This window comes from Accipiter gentilis, chromosome 17 (genome assembly GCF_929443795.1).
Source record: "Accipiter gentilis chromosome 17, bAccGen1.1, whole genome shotgun sequence".
NCBI classification, from domain to species: Eukaryota; Metazoa; Chordata; class Aves; order Accipitriformes; family Accipitridae; genus Astur; species Astur gentilis.
In genome coordinates, this window is record NC_064896.1 from 4,812,074 (window position 1) to 4,833,483 (window position 21,410).

The 21,410-nt window shown below is 53.1% G+C and overlaps 2 protein-coding genes across 5 annotated transcripts in view; one reads left to right on the forward strand and one right to left on the reverse strand.

Annotated features, from left to right (window-relative positions):
• The first annotated feature begins 493 nt into the window (after positions 1-493).
• Positions 494-2,684, forward strand: GPR3 (G protein-coupled receptor 3). Of its 2 annotated transcripts, none has more exons than XM_049819718.1 (2): positions 494-577; positions 1,315-2,684. In XM_049819718.1, exon 2 carries the CDS (start codon positions 1,334-1,336, stop codon positions 2,318-2,320), a length of 987 nt encoding a protein of 328 aa, XP_049675675.1. In that variant the 5' UTR covers positions 494-577; positions 1,315-1,333; the 3' UTR covers positions 2,321-2,684. The 2 variants fall into 2 exon arrangements, with proteins under 2 accessions (XP_049675675.1, XP_049675676.1); XM_049819719.1 differs by having other exon boundaries at positions 495-577; positions 1,318-2,684.
• A 2,214-nt stretch (positions 2,685-4,898) lies between these two features.
• WASF2 (WASP family member 2) overlaps positions 4,899-21,410 on the reverse strand; it is a 37,405-nt gene continuing 20,893 nt past the window's right edge. Inside the window, exons 3-11 of one of the 3 annotated variants that reach the window (XM_049819709.1) lie at positions 21,179-21,313; positions 20,500-20,653; positions 19,252-19,369; positions 17,975-18,105; positions 16,206-16,361; positions 13,917-14,437; positions 13,279-13,426; positions 8,401-8,503; positions 4,899-5,171 (exon numbers count right to left, since the gene is read on the reverse strand). In XM_049819709.1, the coding sequence (XP_049675666.1) occupies positions 4,905-5,171; positions 8,401-8,503; positions 13,279-13,426; positions 13,917-14,437; positions 16,206-16,361; positions 17,975-18,105; positions 19,252-19,369; positions 20,500-20,653; positions 21,179-21,313 (1,733 nt within the window). In that variant the 3' untranslated portion in view covers positions 4,899-4,904. Of the gene's footprint in view, positions 7,229-8,400; positions 8,504-8,527; positions 8,583-13,278; positions 13,427-13,916; positions 14,438-16,205; positions 16,362-17,974; positions 18,106-19,251; positions 19,370-20,499; positions 20,654-21,178; positions 21,314-21,410 lie in introns of those variants that run through there. The other 2 variants (XM_049819710.1, XM_049819711.1) reach the window with 2 other exon arrangements.

Genomic DNA, 21,410 nt, shown 5'->3' on the forward strand with positions numbered 1-21,410 from the left:
ACCTCCGCAATGGGGGGACTGGGGGGGGAGGGGGGGGGAGAGCCGGCGCCCCCCTCCTCTGCAGCACGGCTCTGCAAGGGCTTTGCAAGGACGTGGCGGGGGGGACCTGGGGTGGGGGGGGGTCCCAGGGGCGGCGTGGGCCTGCGGTGGGGGTGGTGGGGTGGTGGGGAGGCGAGCGGGCGGGGGGGGCCGGGGGGTGGTGGTGGTGATGTCTTGTCTCTTTTTTTTTTTTTTTTTTTTTTTTTTTTATGAATGGGCCGCTCCATCCCCGGCGCGATTACTATGCGGCGCGCGCGCGCCCGCGCTGCCTCGCGGGGCGCTGATTGGCTCCGGCGCGCCATTGACGTCACAGCAGGGAGAACGGGGCTGGGGGGGGGGGGGGAGGAGGAGGAGGAGGAGGTTGCGGGGGGGGGGGGGGTGGGGGGTTGGTGGTGAGTCACCCCCCACCACCACCACCACCACCTCCCCCCCCCACCCCACGCCACCACCATCACCCCCCCCCCCGGCGGTCACTATAACTCGGCGGCGCCCATGGCAGCGGGCCCCCAGCCCGGGCCACGGCCGAGCATCCCGGCAGGTGAGTGCCCAGCACCGGGGGGGGGGGGGGACGGGACACGGTCACGGACACCGGTGGGGGTGTGAGCACGCTTGGGCAAAGCGCAGCGCTATGGGAAGGAGGGCGAGGGGCAGCCGTGTCCGTCTGTCGTCGGCGGCGTCCCTGTGTGTCGTGTCGTGTCCCCCCCCGGGGTTGTGCTGCCTGCCCGGCTGCCCAGACCCCCAAGGCAAGGGGGGGGGGGGATTCCCCTCGGTTGGGGGGGGGGGCGAGAGGGCGCCTCTCCCCACCGGGGTGCCGGTCCCGGGGGAGCGGGACTGCCCCCTTCACCTGCTGTTTGGGATCCCCTCAGTTTGGCCCCGAAGCCCTCGCGGGGGGGGGGGGGGGGGGGGGGGACGGGACGAGCCAGGGCCGGTCCTGCTCCCCTGTATTTATCCACCAAAATCACGCAGTGCAGAAACCCCAGCAGCCAATGCAGGCAGGAGCAGGCTGAGTGGGGGTTCCCCCCTGCCCCCCCCCCCCCTTTATTCACCTATTTATTTTTCTTTGCTTGCAAAAGAATGAAAACCAAACCACCTTGTCCAGAAAAATCCCCTCGGAGAACCCCCTCAACGCCCACCGCTCTGTCCCCCCCCTCCTGGAGACAACTTTTGGGGTGAGGCAGGACTGTCCCTGGCTGGGTGGCACAGGGACAGCTCGGGTGGGTCCCCACCGCAGGCAGGGTGTGCTGAGGAGGGGGCTGGTTTTGCTTTTGGCTGCAGCAGGTCAGCCTCCGCCAGCATGATGGAGGAAGGGCCCCCCAACTCCAGCGAAGACCAGCAAGGCTGGTTCACGGCCAGGAACGGCAGCGGCAGCTCCTTGGACCTGGAGTCTGTGGCGCAACCCCTCGCCTTGAACCCGTGGGACGTCGTCCTCTGCATCTCCGGCACCATTATCTCCTGTGAGAACGCCGTCGTGGTGGTGGTCATCTTCTACACCCCGGCTTTCCGGGCTCCTATGTTCCTCCTCATCGGCAGCTTGGCCACCGCCGACCTCCTGGCCGGTTTGGGGTTGATCCTGCATTTTGCCTTCGTCTACTTCATCCCGTCGGAAGCGGTCAGCCTGCTCACGGTGGGGCTTCTGGTCACCTCCTTCACGGCCAGCGTCAGCAGCTTGCTGACCATCACCATCGACCGCTACCTGTCCCTCTACAACGCCCTGACCTACTACTCGGAGAAGACGGTCACCAGGACTTACATCATGTTGATCCTCACCTGGGGAGCCTCCATCTGCTACGGGCTCCTGCCCATCATGGGCTGGAACTGCCTGAAGGAGCCCTCCACCTGCAGCATCGTCAAGCCCCTGACGAAGAACCACCTCATCATCCTCTCCGTCTCCTTCTTCATGGTCTTTGCGGTGATGCTCCAGCTCTACGTGCAGATCTGTAAGATCGTCTGCCGGCACGCCCACCAGATCGCCGTCCAGAGACATTTCCTGGCCAGTTCCCACTACGTCACCACCCGAAAAGGCATCGCCACCTTGGCCGTCATCCTGGGCACCTTCGCTTCGTGCTGGCTGCCCTTCACCATTTACTGTCTCCTGGGGGATTACAGCTACCCGGCCCTCTACACCTACATCACCCTCCTCCCCGCCACCTACAACTCCATGATCAACCCCGTCATTTACGCCTTCAGGAACCAGGAGATCCAGAAAGTGCTGTGGACCGTGTGCTGCGGGTGCTTCTCCTCCACCATGCCTTTCCGGTCCCGCTCCCCCAGTGACGTCTGACACGTCGTCCCCCCCCTCCCCAGCCTCTCTGCACCTTTCACTTACCGATTGCAGTTGGGGGAATTTCTTTTTTTTTTTTTTTTTTTTTTTTCCCCTTTTCATTCCCAGAGACACATCACGGGAGCTCTCAGAATCAAGCAGCTCTTCCCAGCCCCGTCCTTTTGGGCACAACCCCTTCTCTTCCTCTATTTTTCCACTTTTTGAATTTACAGGAGAGAAAAACATATTTTTTATCCATAATATAATCTATATTTATGCGTGCGCGCGTGAGAGAGAAGGGGGAGATCCTCATATTTTCTTTAAAACTATTTATGATGCTTTATTTTTTTAAGGGGGGGCGATACCAGGAACGTTCACTCCCCTCTTGCTTTTTTTACAGCCTCGTTATTTACCTCAGATAGTTAAAATATATTTTGTACGTTTTGGGGGAGGGGGGAGAGGCTCACTTGCTGGAGGAGGAGGGACTCAAACCCACCCCCTTCTCCCAGCTGTTCATCAATTTATTTATTATTTTTTAATTATTATTTAATATGATTTTAATGCCGCCCTCCCACCGGCCCAGCGTTGGGGCTTGCTGCCCTCTAGTGCTCGCTGCCTTTGGGCAGAAGGTGCTGCCGGAGGCTCTGCACCCCCAAACCCAGCAGCTTTGGGGGCTCCTGGGTACTGCCCCCCCTCCCCATGGCACCCAGGGGTGCCCCCCCTCCCCCCTGCCAAAGCCTTTATTTGGATTTGCACATTTTTTGGGTGGGTGGGGCAGATGGATGCGAAGAGGCCCCTTGGGATGGGGACCCCTCGGTGGGATGCTGCAGAGCGGGGGTAAGGGGGGGGGGGGGTCTGCTTCTATGTTTACAACCGTGGGGAGGGGGAATAAAAGTAATTTGTGATACGAGATGCAGCTGTTTGATGCTGGGGAGGGGATGGGGGTGGGAAGCAAGTTGAGGTCCCCGTACCGTCACCCCGAGTCCAGGCAGGGCCTTCTCCCCGCTCCCGGTTAAGAAATCCCAAGCGACAGCACTACCCCCACCCATCACATCCTGTTAGCAGGAGCCGGCCCTGGGGGAGCAGCACCGAGGGCTCCGGCCATCCTCATCCTCATCCCTCATCCCCGGAGTGGTCCAGCAGGCAGAAGGGCTGCATCCAGCCTTGTGCTGTTATTGCTGCCTCCATCACAGCAAGACCACGGGCAGCTGCCTGCACCCCGGCCCCTCTCCTGGCAAAGGTGGCACGGGAGGACTCGGGGCTCTGCCCGGGACCCCCGCGCCAAGGTGGCCGTGCTGCGAGAACCACTGTGCAAATAGGGCCTGGGACGCCCGTCATTGCTGCCCACGCCATTTGCGTGCGGCGCTTATCGCGGGGAAGGCAGGGTTAACGATGGCAAAGCTAATTAGGGCAGCTCGTCCCCTCCGGTAGCAGGGCTTTGCGCCCCGAGAGCCCCCCGTGCCCCTGCCCACTCCGGTCAGGGAGCAGCAGGTTTCTTACAGGCATTTGTGCATCCACAGACACGCCGGGATGTGGCAGAGCCCAGGGCTGAAGAGCAGCCGGAGCCCGGCTGGGTGCTGCGGCACGGGCGGTGCAGAATGCGTGCCGGTCCCCGAGGCTTGGCTTCACCTTGGGCTCAGGGACCTGGTGGCAGCCCGGAGGGTTGGTGCTGTTTATTGCAAAGGAAATAAAGATTTCCTTCCGCTTCTCGACCGAGCTGAGCGCTGGAAAGGGGTTACGGCAGCAAGCGTCGAGGGGAGATGGGGCTGGCGAGAGGCTGAAGGACCCGCAGACCGACGTCTCCTGCTCTCCAGGGGCTGGGCTCAGCGCTGGCGTCGGGGCTGGGGAATTTGGGGCTCCCTTTGTCCCCACCAACGTTAAGTCAGGAGAAAAGGAGCAAAGCTCAGGGGTTTGAGGCACCTATTGTGCCCCAGGGCTGAGCTGAGGACCCTCCATCCCTCAGCTGGGGGATAATTCCCGAGCTCACCTCCCCCAGCAGTAAAAAATCCTGTAATTCCCAGCCCTGCTTTATTCATGGGCAGTTTATACCTGGTTGTTCTTATGTCAACATTGTACGGCAGCTTAAATAGCTTTTCTCTCCCTCGTGCTTCCCCTGCTGATGTCTTCAGAGGGAGCAGCCGCAGCCCCTTTGCTTCTCCACGGTGGGCAAGCCTGGCCGGTCCCTTCTGCTCCCTGGGGTCCCTGCCATCTCCTCTAGGGGACAGGGTGACACACTGGGGTTCGCTGCAGGGTGCGCAAGCATGTGGTATAAAGGCAGCACCGTGCAGGTCTGCTGAGACCCCCCCCTTCAGGCTCCCACCCACCACAGCCGGCGGTGGGGTGGGCACAAGGCTGCGCTGGAGCTGATGGGGCTTCCCAAATTCACCTGGGGGGGAGGGATACTCACAGGACTCGGTAACTAGGGTGAGCCTGGCATCAAAAGCCACCACAACCCAGCCCCAGTAACTCAGGAACCCTCGGAACTGGAGGCTGCACTGAGCCCTCGTACCCATCACCATGGGTGCCCCAAGAACGTCACCCCGCGCAGCCCCGTCCCCCGCTGCCACCAGACACAACGGTGGCCGTCGATCAGCGCGTGGCTGCCCTATGTGCCACTTCCCAGCTTGGAAATGCACCCTTCGGCTCCTACCTGTGTCCAATTCCCTCCTGCCAGGATGGATGAGGAAAGCCGAGGCTGAACATGGGGGTGGAGGAAGCTGAGACCCCGACCCTGCCGTGGTGCTGGTTGCTCTCCCGGCACACCAGCCAGTGACTCTGGAGATGTTCCTGGCTGTTCCCAGGCCTTCAGGGAACGGAGCAGGCGGCACCGAGCGGGGAGGTAAACAGCCCGCAGCAGGGCCCAGCCCGCTCCCTTTTTTGGTGGAGAAAGATGCAGAAAGCGGAGGTATAAAAAACCCAGTCAAATCCATCCGAGAAGGCGCCCGAGCGCTGAGCAGCCACCCCCACGCCGCCGATGTGAAGGAGAGGCTCGGGAGGGACCGATGGCCCATCTTTGGGGTTAAAACATGAGCTAAGAGGCTGTGAGCAGGATAAAGGCACTGGCATGCCGTCACCCCAGCTGTGCATGCACATCTGGCAGGCCCAGCCCTCCCCAGGCACCCCCTGCCCAGCACTACAGCTCCCAGCAGATGCTGTAAGCCACAGGCAGCCTCTTGCCTCCAAACCCTGCCTATGCTGCAGTGAGGGCACGGGGGTCCGGGAAGGTTTTTTTTCCCCTTATCTGCTGCGGGCAGCCCCTGTCCCATTGGCAGCAGCGGGGCTCGGCTACAGCTCCACCGCCTGCCCTTTGCCACCTTGCCAGGAGCAGCGATGCCGGGCAAGAGAGCTGGCAGTAACCACGGCAAAGCCATGGCCGGTCCCTGCCAGGCAAGAGCCACCCGCTAAGGAGCCTCCACTCAAGCCCTGGTACCAAAAACAAGGCAGCTTTGCCAGATTGGAGGAGGGAGGGAGGTTGCTGCTACCCCAAAACCTCCCACCAGCACCCCAAACCCCAATTGACCTGCCTGGGGCAGAGCCAAGAGCTGCCCATTGCCCAGATAGCATCCTAGGGATGGGTCTCTGCTCCCAGTGATTTACTGGGGTGCCCACGATGGGTGCATCCCGGCAGGGAGCGTGAGCCCCTACATCCCCCTGCACCACTGTGGGCGGCCAGGCTGGGAACACCGGGCTACAGGGAGGGCTGAGCAGCCCTGGTTATTGGCCTGGGTTACATTTAAATGAGAAACCTCAGCCCTGGCTTGGGGGATTTTGTTTCCTTGGAAGCAGGAGCAGGCAGGAAATGAAGAAAACGCGGCCCCGCTCGTAAGCATTTTACCAAATGCCGAAGGCAGTGGGGTAGCGGGAGGCATTTCCCGGTGCGGCTTGGGCTATGGAGCATCGTCCCCGGCCACCACCGGAGCCGTGGTTCTGGGAGGCATCGGCCAGCGTTTCCCAGAGAGGAGAACCTGTCCGAAAGTGCTGTTCTGGGTGGGCGACAGCAAACAGCAGGGCAGAAAGGAGGTCCGTCCCTAGCACCCTGCAGCCTCCCATTTTATTCCTGCAGCAACATCCGATGCAGAAGGCGGCTTCGTGCCAGGAGCCCTCGGCCGCCCGACCGGGGTGCAGGGACCCAGGGCCGGCAGCAACCTCTGCTCCCCACTGGCAGCTCGCAGAGGACCGGACTCCCACGCTGGCTCAGGGCTGGGGCTTTGTCTAACTCAACCTGGCCTGGAGACGGCAACGGGGAGCGGAATTTGGCCCTGGCCACAACCCCAGCTCCGCGCCGGCTGCCTTAAGCCCTCCACATGCAGGCGCTGGCCTTTGCGGGAACGGATGAGCCCAGCGCAGAGCTGCTGCCCTGCCAGACTGCAGAAACTTGAGCTCCAAATACATAATTCCTCTGGCACCCCGTGGTTATTTGTGAGCTGCTGTGAGCAGATGGAAGAGTTACAGATAAAGCCATCCGCAGCACGGGAGCCGATTGCCTTCCCCACACAACCGCGTAGGCAACAGCAAAGGCAGGGAGGAGAGAAAAAAAAAAAAAAAGGCAGAAAGAGAGCGAGAGAGAAGGAGTCAGCCATTTCTACAGGGGCTGAGCTGCCATCTCAGCACACCTACGTGCAAGAAATGGGGACTCTCTGCTGGCAACGGGCCCTTCCCGGGGAGTTGGAAGAGGGTAGTGCTCTCCCACCACCCATGGATGCTTGGCTAACGAAGGCAGCGCGAGTCGGGGGTGACATTGGCAAGGCAGAGCGCTGCCACACACTGGGAGAGCAGGCTGTTAACGCTGATCAGAGCTGGCAGCGCCTGCACTCGCTTTGGTCCCAGAGGGGGAATTAAGGGAGAGAAGCTGACGTCAGTGGTGGAAAGGACACGCAGCCCACTCGTCCAAGGCAGCCGGCAGCATCTTCTGGGTGTTGCTAACACCACCTTGAAGGAGAAAATTAAATAGGTCTTTGGAGACAGGGGCTCCTGTGAAGCCAGAGCCGGCCAGCTGTGATCCGGTGCCGAGCCCCATGGAAGAGACAGACAGGCAAACACATCAAAGGCTGGGGCCAAGGCCAGAGTGCCAAGGCACAGCAGAACCCGAGAGACTCTCCCCCAGCTGCAGCAGCTCCTCCATAGGAAACTGCTGCTCACGGAAGAGGCTCAGGCTCTGAGAACACCGGCACACGATTCATCTCGCTGCTGGGCTTTTCCTCCCCGTAATGAGCTAAACCCCGGGCCAGGGAGCAGCAGGAGAGGGGAGGCTTCTCGGTCTGCAGGAGCTCTCCCCGGCTCCGTGGGTTGCTTGTACACCCACCCCTCCAATTCCCAAAGATGACTTTCAAGGGTTGGTAACCCAAAAGCGCAGGGCTGTGTGCTAGTGTGTACCCCAAAAAAGCAGAGGCACCAAGTTCGCCCTGGCCACAGCCGCACCCATCCAGACAAGGGAGCCGGGGGCACCGACTGCTCCTCCCGGATTCGAGATGGAGCCAAGACCCGGGACACGCAGCGCCAGGGACGTGGAAGCCCAAGAGATCCCTCCTTCCCCTGCCCTCCGCGCCCCAGCACGACTAAAGGGCTTGCTTGTTCAGAAGCTGGCAAGGCCAATTAATCTAATGAGGTTTTGCAGCCAGGGACTATTGTCAGCCAAGAAAGGCACAGCGCTGCAGAGTGAGCGCACGGGTGTCTCCTAGAAGCCAAGGGAATTTGGCAGAGCAAAGCTCGCAGTAAAAGCAGGGACGAGGAGCAGCAGGGACGGATCCTTTTGTTGCTCTCCACCGACCGGCAAGAAAATACACCCGCACAACAGGCTCACGTACCAAGCCCAGACAAGGCACCTGAAAACAGGGCCAGGAGCCATCGCTGCTGCGGCTGGGGCCAGGCAGATTAACTGCCTAAGGGACCTTGAGCAGCTGAAATGGAGGCAAAAAAAGCAGAAGCAGCCCCCTCCCACCCCAGCTGCAGCAGCTCTGCTCTTGCAAGATGGAGCATGGGCTCATTTCGTATGGCAGGGAGCACACACGGGAGGCTGGTAGCTCCTCCTGGATAGCGCTTCCTTGGCGCCGTTACCCACGGCAGGCAGCACTAACTACCACCATCGATAATCCTCAACCCACCTTGGCATGGCTGCATTTCGGTACTGGAAGAGGCTTCTGCACGGATGGCGTCTGCAAGACAGCTTGGGACCCGCTGGCTTTCTTCATCTCTCTGCCCAGGCACCTGCAGACAGGACACAGCCCGGGCGCCCTTGATGAAATGTCGAATGCAGCCAGTCTCCCCAAATTACACCCCAGCAGCCCTGCGAGATGCAGCACAGGACACAAGTTGTACAGGCACGAGCCGCTCACGTGGCTCGGCACCTGCCCATGCTCCTGGGCAGGAGAAGTCACACACAGACAAGTTGCCGCAGCCCCTCTGGCCGGGACCAGCCACTTTCTACGTGCAAGAGACCACACCGCAGCTCCCCAACACATGCTCGGAGTAACACACGCAGGCACCGATTGGATAGAAAGGTTTTATCAAGTTTACAGTTTTAAAAAAGGATCAAAAAAATTAAATTTTTTTTGTTTTTACATGTACATTACAAAAAAAATTGAAATTGGGATCTTCATCCAGGGGTTACTGAGCTGATTATAAAAAAAAAAAAAAAAAGAAAAAAAAGCAGCAGGAAAGCCTGGCTTACACAGCAACCGACAGGGAACAGCACAGACAGACATTACACGGGAAAACAGAAGGCAGCAGGTCTGCGCTGGGATGCACAGGTACGGACCGGGCTCTACTCCCCCAGCAGCAGCAGTTTTACGCCCGCTGCATCCGTGCAGATGAGGCGGCAGAGTCTGGCCATCAGTGTTTATTTTGCAGGGGTAAGAAAACCAAACAAGTCTACAGTATTTTGCTCATGAGGTTGGTTTGTTTTTTTTTTTTTTTTCTTCTTTTTCCTAAGCAGAGTTTCACTGCTGAAACTCCTTTGGTCTGAAGTGAGTAACCCCCTGCACCCTGAGAATATCTGTCAAACATCACCCTTTCGACCCCCGGCCTGGCTGGGTCCTTCGAGGTCACTTCCCATCTCTCCTCCCACCATATCTCCTGCTCAGCAATAAACCCCTAAGATACAAGTGGAATAATTACTCTTATAAATATATTTATATCATGTAGGAAAATAAGGCACTTCAGGAGGGTTACAGCTCGTCTAATTCTATGACATTCTAATCAGGAAGAAAAATGAGTTAGTTTCTGAAATGAATTAAAATGAATGTTAATACAGTAATAAAAACATCAGATCCACTTCCCACTTCAAGGCTTTGTTTAAAAAGGAAGAGAAGAAAGCACCCCCCGAAATCCAACAGCAATGAAACCTGACCCAGGGCAGCTGCATCTGCCCCACGCAAGGCCCTGCCAGCTAGCTCCCCGCCAGAGCCTGTCAAGGGCAGGTACTTTCAAACAAGGCACGTTAAATAAGTTCACGGACTGGAAAAAAAAAAAAAAAATCCTTTCCCTGAAACGACACTCCACACAGTTTCTTGGCCATCTGGGACCTCCAGGAGCCCCTTCCCTCGATCTGGTCTGGTGCTTTGGGTCTGATAAGGAGAGGAGAAAGCAGTGAAGGTCACCGACTGCGGATGAGGCTCCAGGCTGAGCCCAGGGAGCCGGGACGAGGCTTTCCCTGCGAGCGCGGGAAGGGGGGCAGCGGGGGAGAGGCTGCCGGGAGCAGCAGCCAAGCACTGCGGGCGAGGACACCGGGAGAATGTTTAACCAGGAGCGCGGCGCCGGGAAGGGGAAGGCAGCGGCGGCCTGCCCAAACTTGCACGCCCCGAGCAAACGGCTCCCAGGATGGGTGAAATGGCTGCTCCGGCTCTGCGTCTCCATACAGACACGGGTTGGGCTGAAATGGAAAGACAGGGGCTCCTCCCGGGCAGGCGGAGAGCGGGGAGGACCCCAGCTGCCAGCTCTCGCTTTTGGCTTTGTGAAATGCTTGAGGTTCGCCCGCCGTGCTGTTCAACCCAGCCTTACACGGAAAAAGGGGAGGAAGGAGTAACTTAACACAAAATGACAAAGATGGCAGGGGAGTCCAGCACAGGCCCTCGGTCTACATGGGGCAGCAGCCCTGCAGTTACAGCACAGCTGCTCTGTCTTGCAAAGGTTGTTTTTGGCACCTCTCCTCTTCCCCTACTGGTTTAAGAAATATTAAGCTTACTTGGTGGCCCAGTGCTCTGTGATTTTGCAACGATACTCAGAGACGGTCACGTTACACCAGTTGTTTCTCAGGGATCTCCATGCTAGGCTCATACCACTTCTTTTTGCAATTGAAAGAGATTAAAAAAAAAAACAAAACCAAAAAAAAAAAAAAACCCAACCAACCTTCCCTACCTGTCCACAACCCTTCTGCTTAGGATCCAGCAGTTTTGATTCTCACCTTGGGATGCGAGTTTGGAAACAGAGGGTAGTTACAGCAGGCTTGCACGGACAAAGCAGCGTCCCTCCTGCTGCCAGGAAGGCCTTGCAAGCAGGCGAGGCAGGCAGAGGAGCCGACTCCACCCGCAGCCATGCTGGATCGCCCACACAGCATCCTTGTGCAACAGGCAGCACGTGGGGCAACTGTGTCCCTAATGCCTCGAGGCACGGCCCTGCCTGACAGACCATCCATCTGGGTCACAGAGAATATGGCACTTTTCTGTATTTCACGTGACAGGAATACTCACTCCCCTTTCCCAACAGGGGCCAAGTCTAGTTAAGGCAATTTAAAATTAACCCAGGTTTGGCATTTGCGAGCTCCTCGCTTCCCTGTGTGATAATGCTGTCAGCCCGGGTTAGCTTAAAGGTCCGTTTTCCCCAGGAACCTGTCTCCGAGAGAAGCCAGAGGAGGATGCTTACAGAAAGAGCAGAAAAACAAGAGGCAGTGATTCTCCTCTAGCCCCCCTTACCCAGCTTGCAGCAATAATCAGCTTGCATTTCCAAGTCCCTACACTGCACGATGGCTCACTGGCACTCGAGGGGTTTGCTCCCTCTTCCAGAACCTGGAACTAGCACGGCTCAGATGTTCCCAGCCCATCGGGATGCTTCACTGTCTACGCCCTTTGCATCCTGCCTAGCAGCTGATTTGCAGACAAAATCTGATGGTGCAGCGGTCCACTAAATCTCTCAGGGTTGCGCTGGATCTCAGCTTGATCCGCACCCCAGAAAAGCCCATCCTCCAGGTCATCATCTGCTTTGTCAAAGATTAAAAATGCGCACGCACACACACGCACATAAGAAATCGGTAAGAACTCAATGGCACAAACTGAAGCCATCAATCAAACCCCAAGAAGGATTTTCAGCAACCTGGCAGCCTCGGGCTGGGCCTGGCGTTCCAGGTATCAGCAACATCATTAAACGAGGCAAGCCAAAGAAGAAAGAACAGGCACAGGCTGGCAAAATACTTTACAATAGGAAAGGCAAAGAGGTTGTAGAGTTGGTCTTAATGGGACATGCAGCTGGTCCCACCCCACAACAGCTGGACCCACGATCTCCAAAAGGCTTTGGAATTGCTTTCTTGCATGACCCTGAGAGAGTCACATCCAAATTAAAATACCAAAAGCACATCTGTAACATCAGGGGTATTTGTTTCTCGATTTCCAAGATATGCTTACGTTTGGTGTAAGGTAATATAAAACAGCAATAAAACCTAGGTCAGCTAGTTCAAGTTCACCATTTTCTCCCCCTGCCAGTACTGTATCTGTAGTGAGCAGCCTGGGAATTCACAGGGTTAGTGAGGAAAAGAAATGTTTCCTTAAAAGTAACTAATGAATTATAATAACAAAATTATGGGAAACAACGTAGGTTAGGGCTGATGTAACCGATGGGCAACTCAGTTCACACGCTAGATGTTTTTAGGCACACAAACTCCCCTCCTTAGGTGGAAGGGAGAAGGAAGCAAAGGTAATACCAGCATTTTCTGCTACTCAAGTCCCTGTGCAAAAAAGTATGGTCACCCTGCTAGAAAAAGCACCTCTTCAAACTAACTGCAGCATTGCCCTGAACAGGCCAAAGAAGATCAAAGTGCCTGGTGTTCAGAGAACCCCTCCCCACACCATTTCCCTGCTCTAGGCACTTTTTTTAAATACACTCTCAGCATGAATTGGAGAAATCAGCAAAGTGGAGTTTCACCACCACTCAGTGCTGACCACACAGATGTGTCTTGGTGGGGCAGTGGCTCTGCTCTCCCAGAAGCGGGAAGGTGAGCAACCATCCTGCCCTGGCTTTGCACCCCTTTGTGCAAGTCCCCTTTGGCAGACTTGGCGAAGCAGTCCAGGAGATTTGAGGAAGGTAAAGGCAGCTTTTAAAATAAGAGAGTCCCTCCTCACATTGCACCCAATGCACTCCACAGCCCTAGAGCCAGGAAGCGCACCCCACGCAGGGTAGTCTGGAAATAATACTAGGGGGTCAGAGGGGAAAGAATTGTGCACTGTTGCCAAAAACTGATTATTTGACAGTGGGATGCAGCAGAGAACAGACATTTAAAGCCCATTTTCTTGCAGCACTACCAGTATTCACTGGAAAGGAAGAGCCATCAGATCAACTGTCTGCTGTTGCAATGAGAAAACTAGCTGAAAATGTCCTTCATCTGAAAGGCCACGCGGCCACAACAGGATCATCCATCTTTACTTTAAAAATCCCTCAGGATGGAGGGTTTATATGTGCTCTGCCTGGTGGCATCGAGAATCTGGAGGTTTAGCTCTATTTTAAATAAGCAACCGTTACACCCCCTCCAGCTAAATCCCAACACCGCATCCTCAGTGTCCGTGAGGAGACCTTTTGGAAAGGCAGAGCACAAAGTCCTGCCAAAGCCAGAGGGGGAGGGAGGGGAGATATGCTGCTGGTTGTCTGAAAACCCTTGGCACATCTTTGGTTATGGGATGAAAAAGAAAGTGGTGGAAGGTTTGGCCACCTGATTCTTTAAGAAGATGTTAACCCAGGAGAGAAGGGGAAGAAGGGGACAGGACTGTGGTTAATCCGACCATTCGTCCTCATCGAACTCCGAAGAGTCGTCCTCAGAGTCGCTGTACTCCACAGCGATGCGGCGTGACAGGATCGTTGCCACATCATTGCCCACAACGTCCCGCTTCTCCTGTTCCCGTTGCTCCTCCACCTTGCGGAGCTGGAAGCCTGTTGGGAAGAAGGCAACAGAGGGGATCATTCAAAGGCTTTGGTCACACTGAAATCTCCAAAGCAGCCATCCCTTTGACACAATCCCCTGAGCAAGGCAGCCTGTCCTGTGCCAGTGAGTATTGGACAGGCTGTGGGATAATGCTGATGGTGAATGACAGCCAAGACAGGCTGGGCGGGCAGGTGGAATGGGAAGCGAATCGTTTCTGTGCTCCTCTGAGGGGTTACACCACCACTGCTGTTCAATCTACTTGCAAACTTGGACCACACCAATTCCAGCACTGCCATCTCCAAAGGTGCAGGTAGAGGCACAAAACCTTTTGAGGCTGTCATTAGGGTGGGCAGACAAGGAGGGACCACAAGGAACAGGTCTCAAGCAGCAAGACAGTCACACCACTGCTCATGAGATGGCTCCCAAGTGCTCTCACTTGGATACTGCAGGGTTTTTCCAGAGGCAAAGGAGAAAGTTGGTATTGAAACAAAACCTTACCTTGACGAATAGCTGAAAGCAGATCACTCCTGGCATCACTAACCGCAGGCAAGGATGACTTGGGCTTGGAGGTGGAGGTGTCTGAAGGTGGAGGAGGGGGTGGGGGACCATCCAGGCCACTGGAAGACAGAGGCGGTGGGCCAGGAGGTGGCGGTGGTGGAGGGGGAGGCGGCGTATTCCCACTGCCTGGCTGTGGCAGCGGAGGTGGGAGCACACTGGCATATTCGACTGCCGGAGGGGGCGGTGGTGGTGGCGGGGCAGCAAACTCGGGGTGAGGAGGGAAAGAAGGGGGTGAGGGTGGTGGTGGAGTTCCCGGGGATGGGAAGCCCATGGGAGGTGGTGGAGGGGAGGCGTTTCCCAGCAGTGGTGGTGGTGGAGGTGGCGCCGGAGGGGGAGCAAAGCCTGGCCTGGCTGCTGAGGGGGATCCGATCGGAGGAGCTGGTGGTGGGTGACTTGGGCTAACCAGGCTGGATCGTTTGGTCCCTCCAGAACCAGAACCTCTTTGGTTGTCTACAGGATAGCTGTTGCAACAGAAGGAAAGTGACATAAGGCTATTAGATGTGAGGCCAGATTAGACTACACAATCTCAATGTTAATGCAAATCATGTGTGTTTGGTGCAGTCCAGAAAAAAAAAATTAAAAAAAAAAAAATCTAAGTTCCAGCTTTCACTGGTGTTTCCAAGAGACCTCACTCCTTGGTTTTAGTTCCCTCGCAGCGTTTCTTTTGGCCTACACCACCAGAACAAAAGAAAGCTTCTAGGGACTGGCAGAAATGCTATCATCCATCCCATCTCCCAGGCTGACAAGAACATGAGCCATCTCACCTCTCCGCCAGAGGCCAGGCGTCACGTCTGAGCTCAGAGCAGCCTCCTGGCTTAAGAGCTCCTGCAGCAACGCAAGCCACTACCCCTCCACACTGAGGTCAGACTTATGACACGCCAAGCAGGGATGTCTACCGTGATAAATCGCACAAGGATTGGTGGGTGTGCCAGGAAAGCATATGCTCTGAACACCTGCTAGGAACAGATCTCTTCACCGGATTCCATGGCTCAGAGCTGGAGAGCAGCAGCCATGTCTCATAGCTCGCCATGCGGAGTGAAGAGGAAGACATGGAAACCCAATGTGCTCTTAAGGAAAACACCTATTCATGAGCGACTGAATCTCTCATTTATGGAAGCTGTGTTTATACCAGAAAACACTACTGCCCATAAGATACTGTAATATCCTATCTACGTGTAAAGGAAGCCCTAAACTGATATCCCCTTCCACAGTAAGACAGAAAAACAAGGTACTTTTGCTACAAAAATGTCACAATTTTTAACAGTGCACAGTGCTGATCCAAGACAGACTACTGGAGATCAAACCTAGCTCCCAGGGTTCTTTAAAAAACAACCACCAAAACAAAACCAGAGAAAGATCTCTGTGGCTGGCAGAGATCTAAGCAACTGCATAAGGCAGCATAAGCTTCATCTGAAAGCTCGTTTCTGCTCTGCCCTAGAGGAACATGCTGCAGAGTGGAGGGCTTGGTCTCTTTGACACATCAGAAGAGCCTTTTCTGCAGCATTGCTGCCTTTGGATAAGATGGAGACAAGCTAACGCAGTCCTGTCTATCAGACATACTTCCTCCTGTTACTCTGGACTCTGTTTTACTGCCTTTAAAAAAAAGGCTACTCTCTTGTTTCACCCTTTGTGTCTTGAGCTACTGCTGGACCATAATTCTCATCCCTAGAGGTGACTGGAAGTCACCATTTCATTAGATACAAAGCAGCTACCCTGAACTTGCACTGAAGTCTCTGGGAAGAAGTCAGCTGGTGTGCTCAAGTCCTTTAAATTTAACTACATCTACATCTTCAGTGCCCACATTGTGCATTTGTCAGAGATTATAGGGCAAATGGTAACAAAAACAGCAGAGAAAGAAACCATTCTTCGCACAGCTCTATCAGGAACATAAGTCTCTGGACCAGCTGCATTGGAAAGCACATGCAATGGAGCCAGACCATTAACTGGGACCCCACTCTTCTAGAAAGTGAAATAAGCCTGCTCTACTTCTTGCCCAAGCCCACTGTCCCCTTCTGTATGGGAACAATGATGGTGGTCAGGATTTACGGAGAGCTGTTCTGCCTGTGCCTCTGTCCCTGCCTGCAGTTGCACTTCCCCTCCAGACAGGAGCATTCTGGTTCCCATACAACACCCGTTAGGAAGTTATGCTGAACTATCTCAGCCTGTCTCATGTCATCCTTTTACACCACCTACTACTCCTTGGTGACAGAAGGGATCCCGTAGGCTTACCTAAATTCCACCGGGGGCGGAGGCAGGCTGTCATCTGGGAATGAAGGAGGTGGTGGCACAATAGAGTCAGTCTGCGGCGGTGGCGGGTAGCAGTTCACGTCCATGCTTTCGTTTGAACCGATGCTGCCATTCTGATACACCATGTTAGAGGGGTACCTGAGTGAAAGCAAGACAAGCGATTTGTTTAAAGAGTTCAAGGCAATGTCTAAAGCCCATTCCCCCCTTCCCCCCACTCACAAGAGCTTTGCCTCTCCTGGAAGGGTTACAACAAACAACCGTGCAGCAGTTCAACCACCGAACGGCAGTGATATTAACCAAGTGGATGGACCAACCTGCAAGATTTAGAAATGAGGTCTTCTAGCAGGAATGGCTTTTCCCAGCACAGTGGGACCTGCCTTTAGGTGGAACCTTATCAACCACCATGAGAGGACACACAAAACAAAACCTTAAAGCAACATTTAAAAAAAAAAAAGAAAAAAAGAAAAAAAAAGTCTCTGTTTCTCAAAGCATCCTATATGAAGAATTATGTACAGCTGTATTAGTATGCTCTGCGTAATTCTTTGGCTAGGATTTGCCCAGATGCTCTCATGTTTGTTTATTGCTACCACACACCAGAACAGCATGAGTATATATTTTAGTGAACAAGAAAACAACAAAATAAAAAATACATTTCTTAACATTTGATCCTAGAAAAAACATTTATAAGAGCATGTTTTGACCAGTGTGGACTTGAAGGACTCCCAGTTACATTGGGTATCATCAGTGGCAAAAAAAAGAAGAGGTACTCCTAGATGCCAAAAAAAAAAAAAAAAAAAAAAAAAAAAAAAAAAAAAAAAAAAAAAAAGCTTGAGAACAGAGTATCAAAAAGAACCCAAGGAATGGTGATGCCATTAAAAGCAAGTATCCAGAGCTGAAATAGTACTGAAGGAAGAGACCACTCTCACACTCAACTTTCAATGAGCTCATTTCACTGTGGGGCGGTGGAACCACCCCATTCTTGGGGGCTCTGGACCTCCAGTGAATTCAAATACATGAACATGCTTACACCAGAAGAGAGGAGCAAGAAAATGGTGCTGTTGTGCTGCTCGATTCCTCTGCTAGAAACCAAACCTGTTCTCCTATTAAACTAAAAGCAAGTTTTATTTTTAGCTGGAGAGTGTGATTTAAAGAGAGATTTTTCTTATATGAAAGGAAGCTGCAAGGAGCGAGCAAGTGAGAAGTGCATTGTGGGGAATTCAGTCTGCTTCCAGCCTTACTGGTGTCAAAAGTTAAATGAATTCCCAAGCCAGAAGCGCTAAAGAGAGATCTGTAGCTTGAAATACTTGGATGGGGACAGCCCCCGCTTCAACTTTAGGGTGTGAAGAGCCATTTGTGAAATGTTACAAAGCAGTCACACAATACCACCGAGATGCCACCCTGCTCCTCAGCGTAAGGTCCAGAGGCTAGGTGTGATGGGAAGGGCACCGCGATGGTGTAGGGAGCCAAAGCTCTCAACAATTTTGTGCCCACAAGACAGGCAGCCGAGAGCAGACTTGCTACCGAAGCTGTTCCTGCCACCTTGTTCAAACCATGTAGCTCCCTGATTTATTTAGCAAATTTTAAATCAGCAGACGGATTTACTTTGGAGAATCTGATTAGTGGCAGTATCGATCCGCACTGTGCAGCAGATCTGGAGAAGCTGCAGAGCAGGGTGAACTGCATTACAATCAACAACGCCCGCCTGCTCCCCCTCACTGGGGAGCTGAACAGAGAGCCCCAGACTTGCTTACCCAGCAGGACCGTGTTTGTCCTTTGACTCAACAAATTCTTGTCCCATTTTCAGCTTCTCCCACTCTTCTTTCCGGGTTTTGATTTTCCGTGGATTCACATTTCCTCGGTTTGGATTCTCCTTTTTCTCTTTCTAAGGGAGGAGGAATCAAACAGAAGCCTTATTTTGCTTTAAACTCACTGGGAACAGGGAGGGATAGGACAGACCTGTAGCAGTTTCAATAAGATACATTCTCAAAGAGGGCCAGGATTTTTAATTTACTTTCCTGATTGCTGCAAGCTCCAAAGATCTCCCATACAAAGAAGCTGGAGCAGAGATAGCATAAAAAAAGACAGACAACATCAGATTTCCCCAGTGCAGCCCAGACATGATGCCATCGTTACTCCCTGGCATGACCACCTTGAGGGCAGAGTGAAAGCTCAGTTTCCCACATCAATTCAGTCTTTAGCCTCTGTGTCAAGGCTGCCAAATCTCACTATCATGTTGCTGGTGTTAAGTGCTTTGAGGTGCAATATGGACACTTGCCCACAAAGAACTGGGCTTTAGTTAGCCTCACTCTGTATTCTAACATGGCCTAAATCTCTCCTTTGTTATTCTGATTGAAAAATCATGATCTATTTTGATATTTAATACTCCAGTTGCTCAAAAGCTAAATAAAGTATGCTCAAACTGAATCTTTTATGGTGTAAGTTTCAGTGTTGGTAAACATGGGTCCAAATCCCCAGGCAACCAAACCAGGAACTCTACCTGCCATTTTCAGCTTAAATGGTTTTGTTAAGCCTCCCGCTTGCCCCTAATTTAACATTAGGGCCTGGTTTTGCGCTCCTGAAGGGACATTTTCTCTTTTCTTTATTCTTCCACTGCAGAATTTATTACACCACTCAACACGCTGAGGTGCTGGGGCAGTGGGATTTGCACTGCTTCAACACTGAACAGACCCCCTATGCAACGTCAGAAGTGCAGAAAAGACTCCAATGCAACTTTCTCCCCTGCTGACTGCACCAGCACTACATTTGAGAACTACAAATTACACCATTGTAACCATACAAAGATGGTGCCATTTGGAAAAACAGATCAAGGGTATCTTTGTTTTCTTTTTTTAATTAACAAGGATGAGAGTAAACCAGAAAAAACCTTCACTGAATTGATCCCTAAAGAGCTTAAGAGAGCAAACCTGAATTTTGGATAGCAATTTTGGAGTCCAAGATTTATTAACACTTCCCACCTCCTATTCTTCCCTGACATGCCTCTGTTGGCAGAGATCTCCCATTTCCTCACCCTATGTTTCCGCTTCTCTTTCATAATATCCTTGGTGTCTTGAAGCATTTTCTCTTTCCAAAGGTCAAAGAAATATGAAGGATCCGTGTAGAATTTAAGTGCCTCTTTGCCATCATCCCTAGAACAGGGAAAAGAAAAAAAAAAAACAAACCAAAAAAACCAAACACATAAACAAGGACCAAGTCACACATTTGTTCGAAGCCCAAAGAAAACGCAAGGCATAACCCCAGATGACAGTTTAAAAGTCTGCAGTGAGAAGGTCAAACACGCTGCTCTTCCCTTTGTCCCCCATTTCAGAACAGGAAGCGGACCCACAGCCTCACTTGTCCTGGCTCTCCCACTTGCCATCACTTTTGTCCTCACACAAACTCTCCATTACTCAGCACCTGAAGAGCTCAACTGCTCTGAACAATCACCAAGAGAGCAGCAGGTCTCTCACTTCAACTCCCACTTGTTTGTGTTGTATTTTTGGTGTGAAAAAACCCTTCTCCAGCTCAGGAACCCTAAATCAGACCAGCAGCGTCCTTGAAACTCATGAGTGAGCGTGCATGCACACACACACACACTCTCCTCCTACTTTGCAGTGCAGCCGCGTCTGGCAGAAGACAGCTGCCTCCAGCTATCTGTAATTACTTTTTACCTGTTCAAAAGATATTTATGGATGTGGGCTAAGTCTCTGTATTCTGACCCCCTTTACTTCTACCACCTACAAGATGAAATCAGAGCAGGACTGCTCAGAAGAACTGGTTACACAGCCAGCATAGGTCACATCAGATGTCTCAGACCAGGCACAGGAGGCCACAGAAAGCATCTCCAGATCTACAGGAGTCTGCTGCACCCACCTGGGTGAGAGCCATTTACAGATGTATGCTCTGCAGTTTGCACTGCGGCTTTCTGGAAAGAAGCCACAGGGCTACAGAGAAGCACAAGAAAAATGCATCATCTGCACAACACCTAGCATGTTTATGCAGTGCCAGCCAAGCCTTGCCCCAAGGCAGTCACAGAAGTGACAGCAGGTAACCAAATATATAATTTTCTAGCTACCCTCATTTGTACAGCCCCAAAAGCAAAGTTGAATGTAATCCAGGGGATGGAGATTTCCTGGTGAATCTCAGTGTAGCAACTTGATTTCCCAGTGGAAATAGATACTTCAATACAGCACAAGATGGGAAATGACCTCCTTGGCAGGTTGGGAGGAAGAGGTACTCTGCAAGGGAGCAAGGGGCCAAGAAGGTATTGCAGCCATACCTGTAAGGTGAGAGAATGTTGAGAGGTGGAGGAGTATTGCAGGTCCTATAGGTTTCAAGGACAGGCACGGGAAGAGAATCTCTATCAAAGAGCTTCTGGTCCTGAGTAGTGGAGCTTTTGAAGGCCTTCCTGGTGTTAATGCCTTGCAGGGACACTGTAAGAAAGAGGAGAGAGCAAGTGAAGAACAGCTCGACCCAGGCCAATGACACTGAAGATAAAGTAGTGAACATCTGATTTCAGTTGGAGTTCTTGGCACGCTTAGCACTTCTTAAGGTCAGGTTCCTTTTCCCACAGATCTCTTGGGAAACCCAGCAAAGCTCAGATCATGCCGTGCCAAGATCTGCGGCTGTATAGACATGGCTCTCTTGAGAGTTGCCGATGTGGTTTTGAACCCCTGCAACCAAGACTCAAGAAGTGCACCACTATCAAACTGTTGAAAAGTGAGTGTCCACATGGAGACTTGCTAACGAGCAAAGCTAGACTCAGTCAAAAAGGCTATCCACATGAGCAGCACGGTGCTTTTTCAGGAAAGGAGGAAACGGTCCCTCTTAGTCCAAGAGAAGACGTTCCAACACCCATCGCAGCGTCATGCTCACTTTATGGCTGTGAACCAACCAGGCTGACTCAATGAGAATCTTTACCACGCTTGGTCTGCAAGGACTCTGCTCCACTCCATTACCTTCTTCCTCTTTGGGATCCAGCTGAGTGACTTTGACTTGCAAGCGGTCAACTCTCTCGACTAGAATGCTCACCCGAGAGGCAAAGGTGTTGGCTTGAGTAAACAACTCTCCAAATATGTCTTCTGCAAATTTACCTGGAATATTAAAGTGTCCACATTACCCTTGTGAGCCACATCAGACCACATTCAGACTCCCACCTTGTTTTCTTGAAGAAAGAAGAAAGAAAGAAAG

What these genes read in the sequence shown, in the direction of transcription:
- GPR3 (XM_049819718.1), top strand. Translation starts at nt 1,334, where the DNA reads ATGATGGAGGAAGGGCCCCCCAACTCCAGCGAAGACCAGCAAGGCTGG.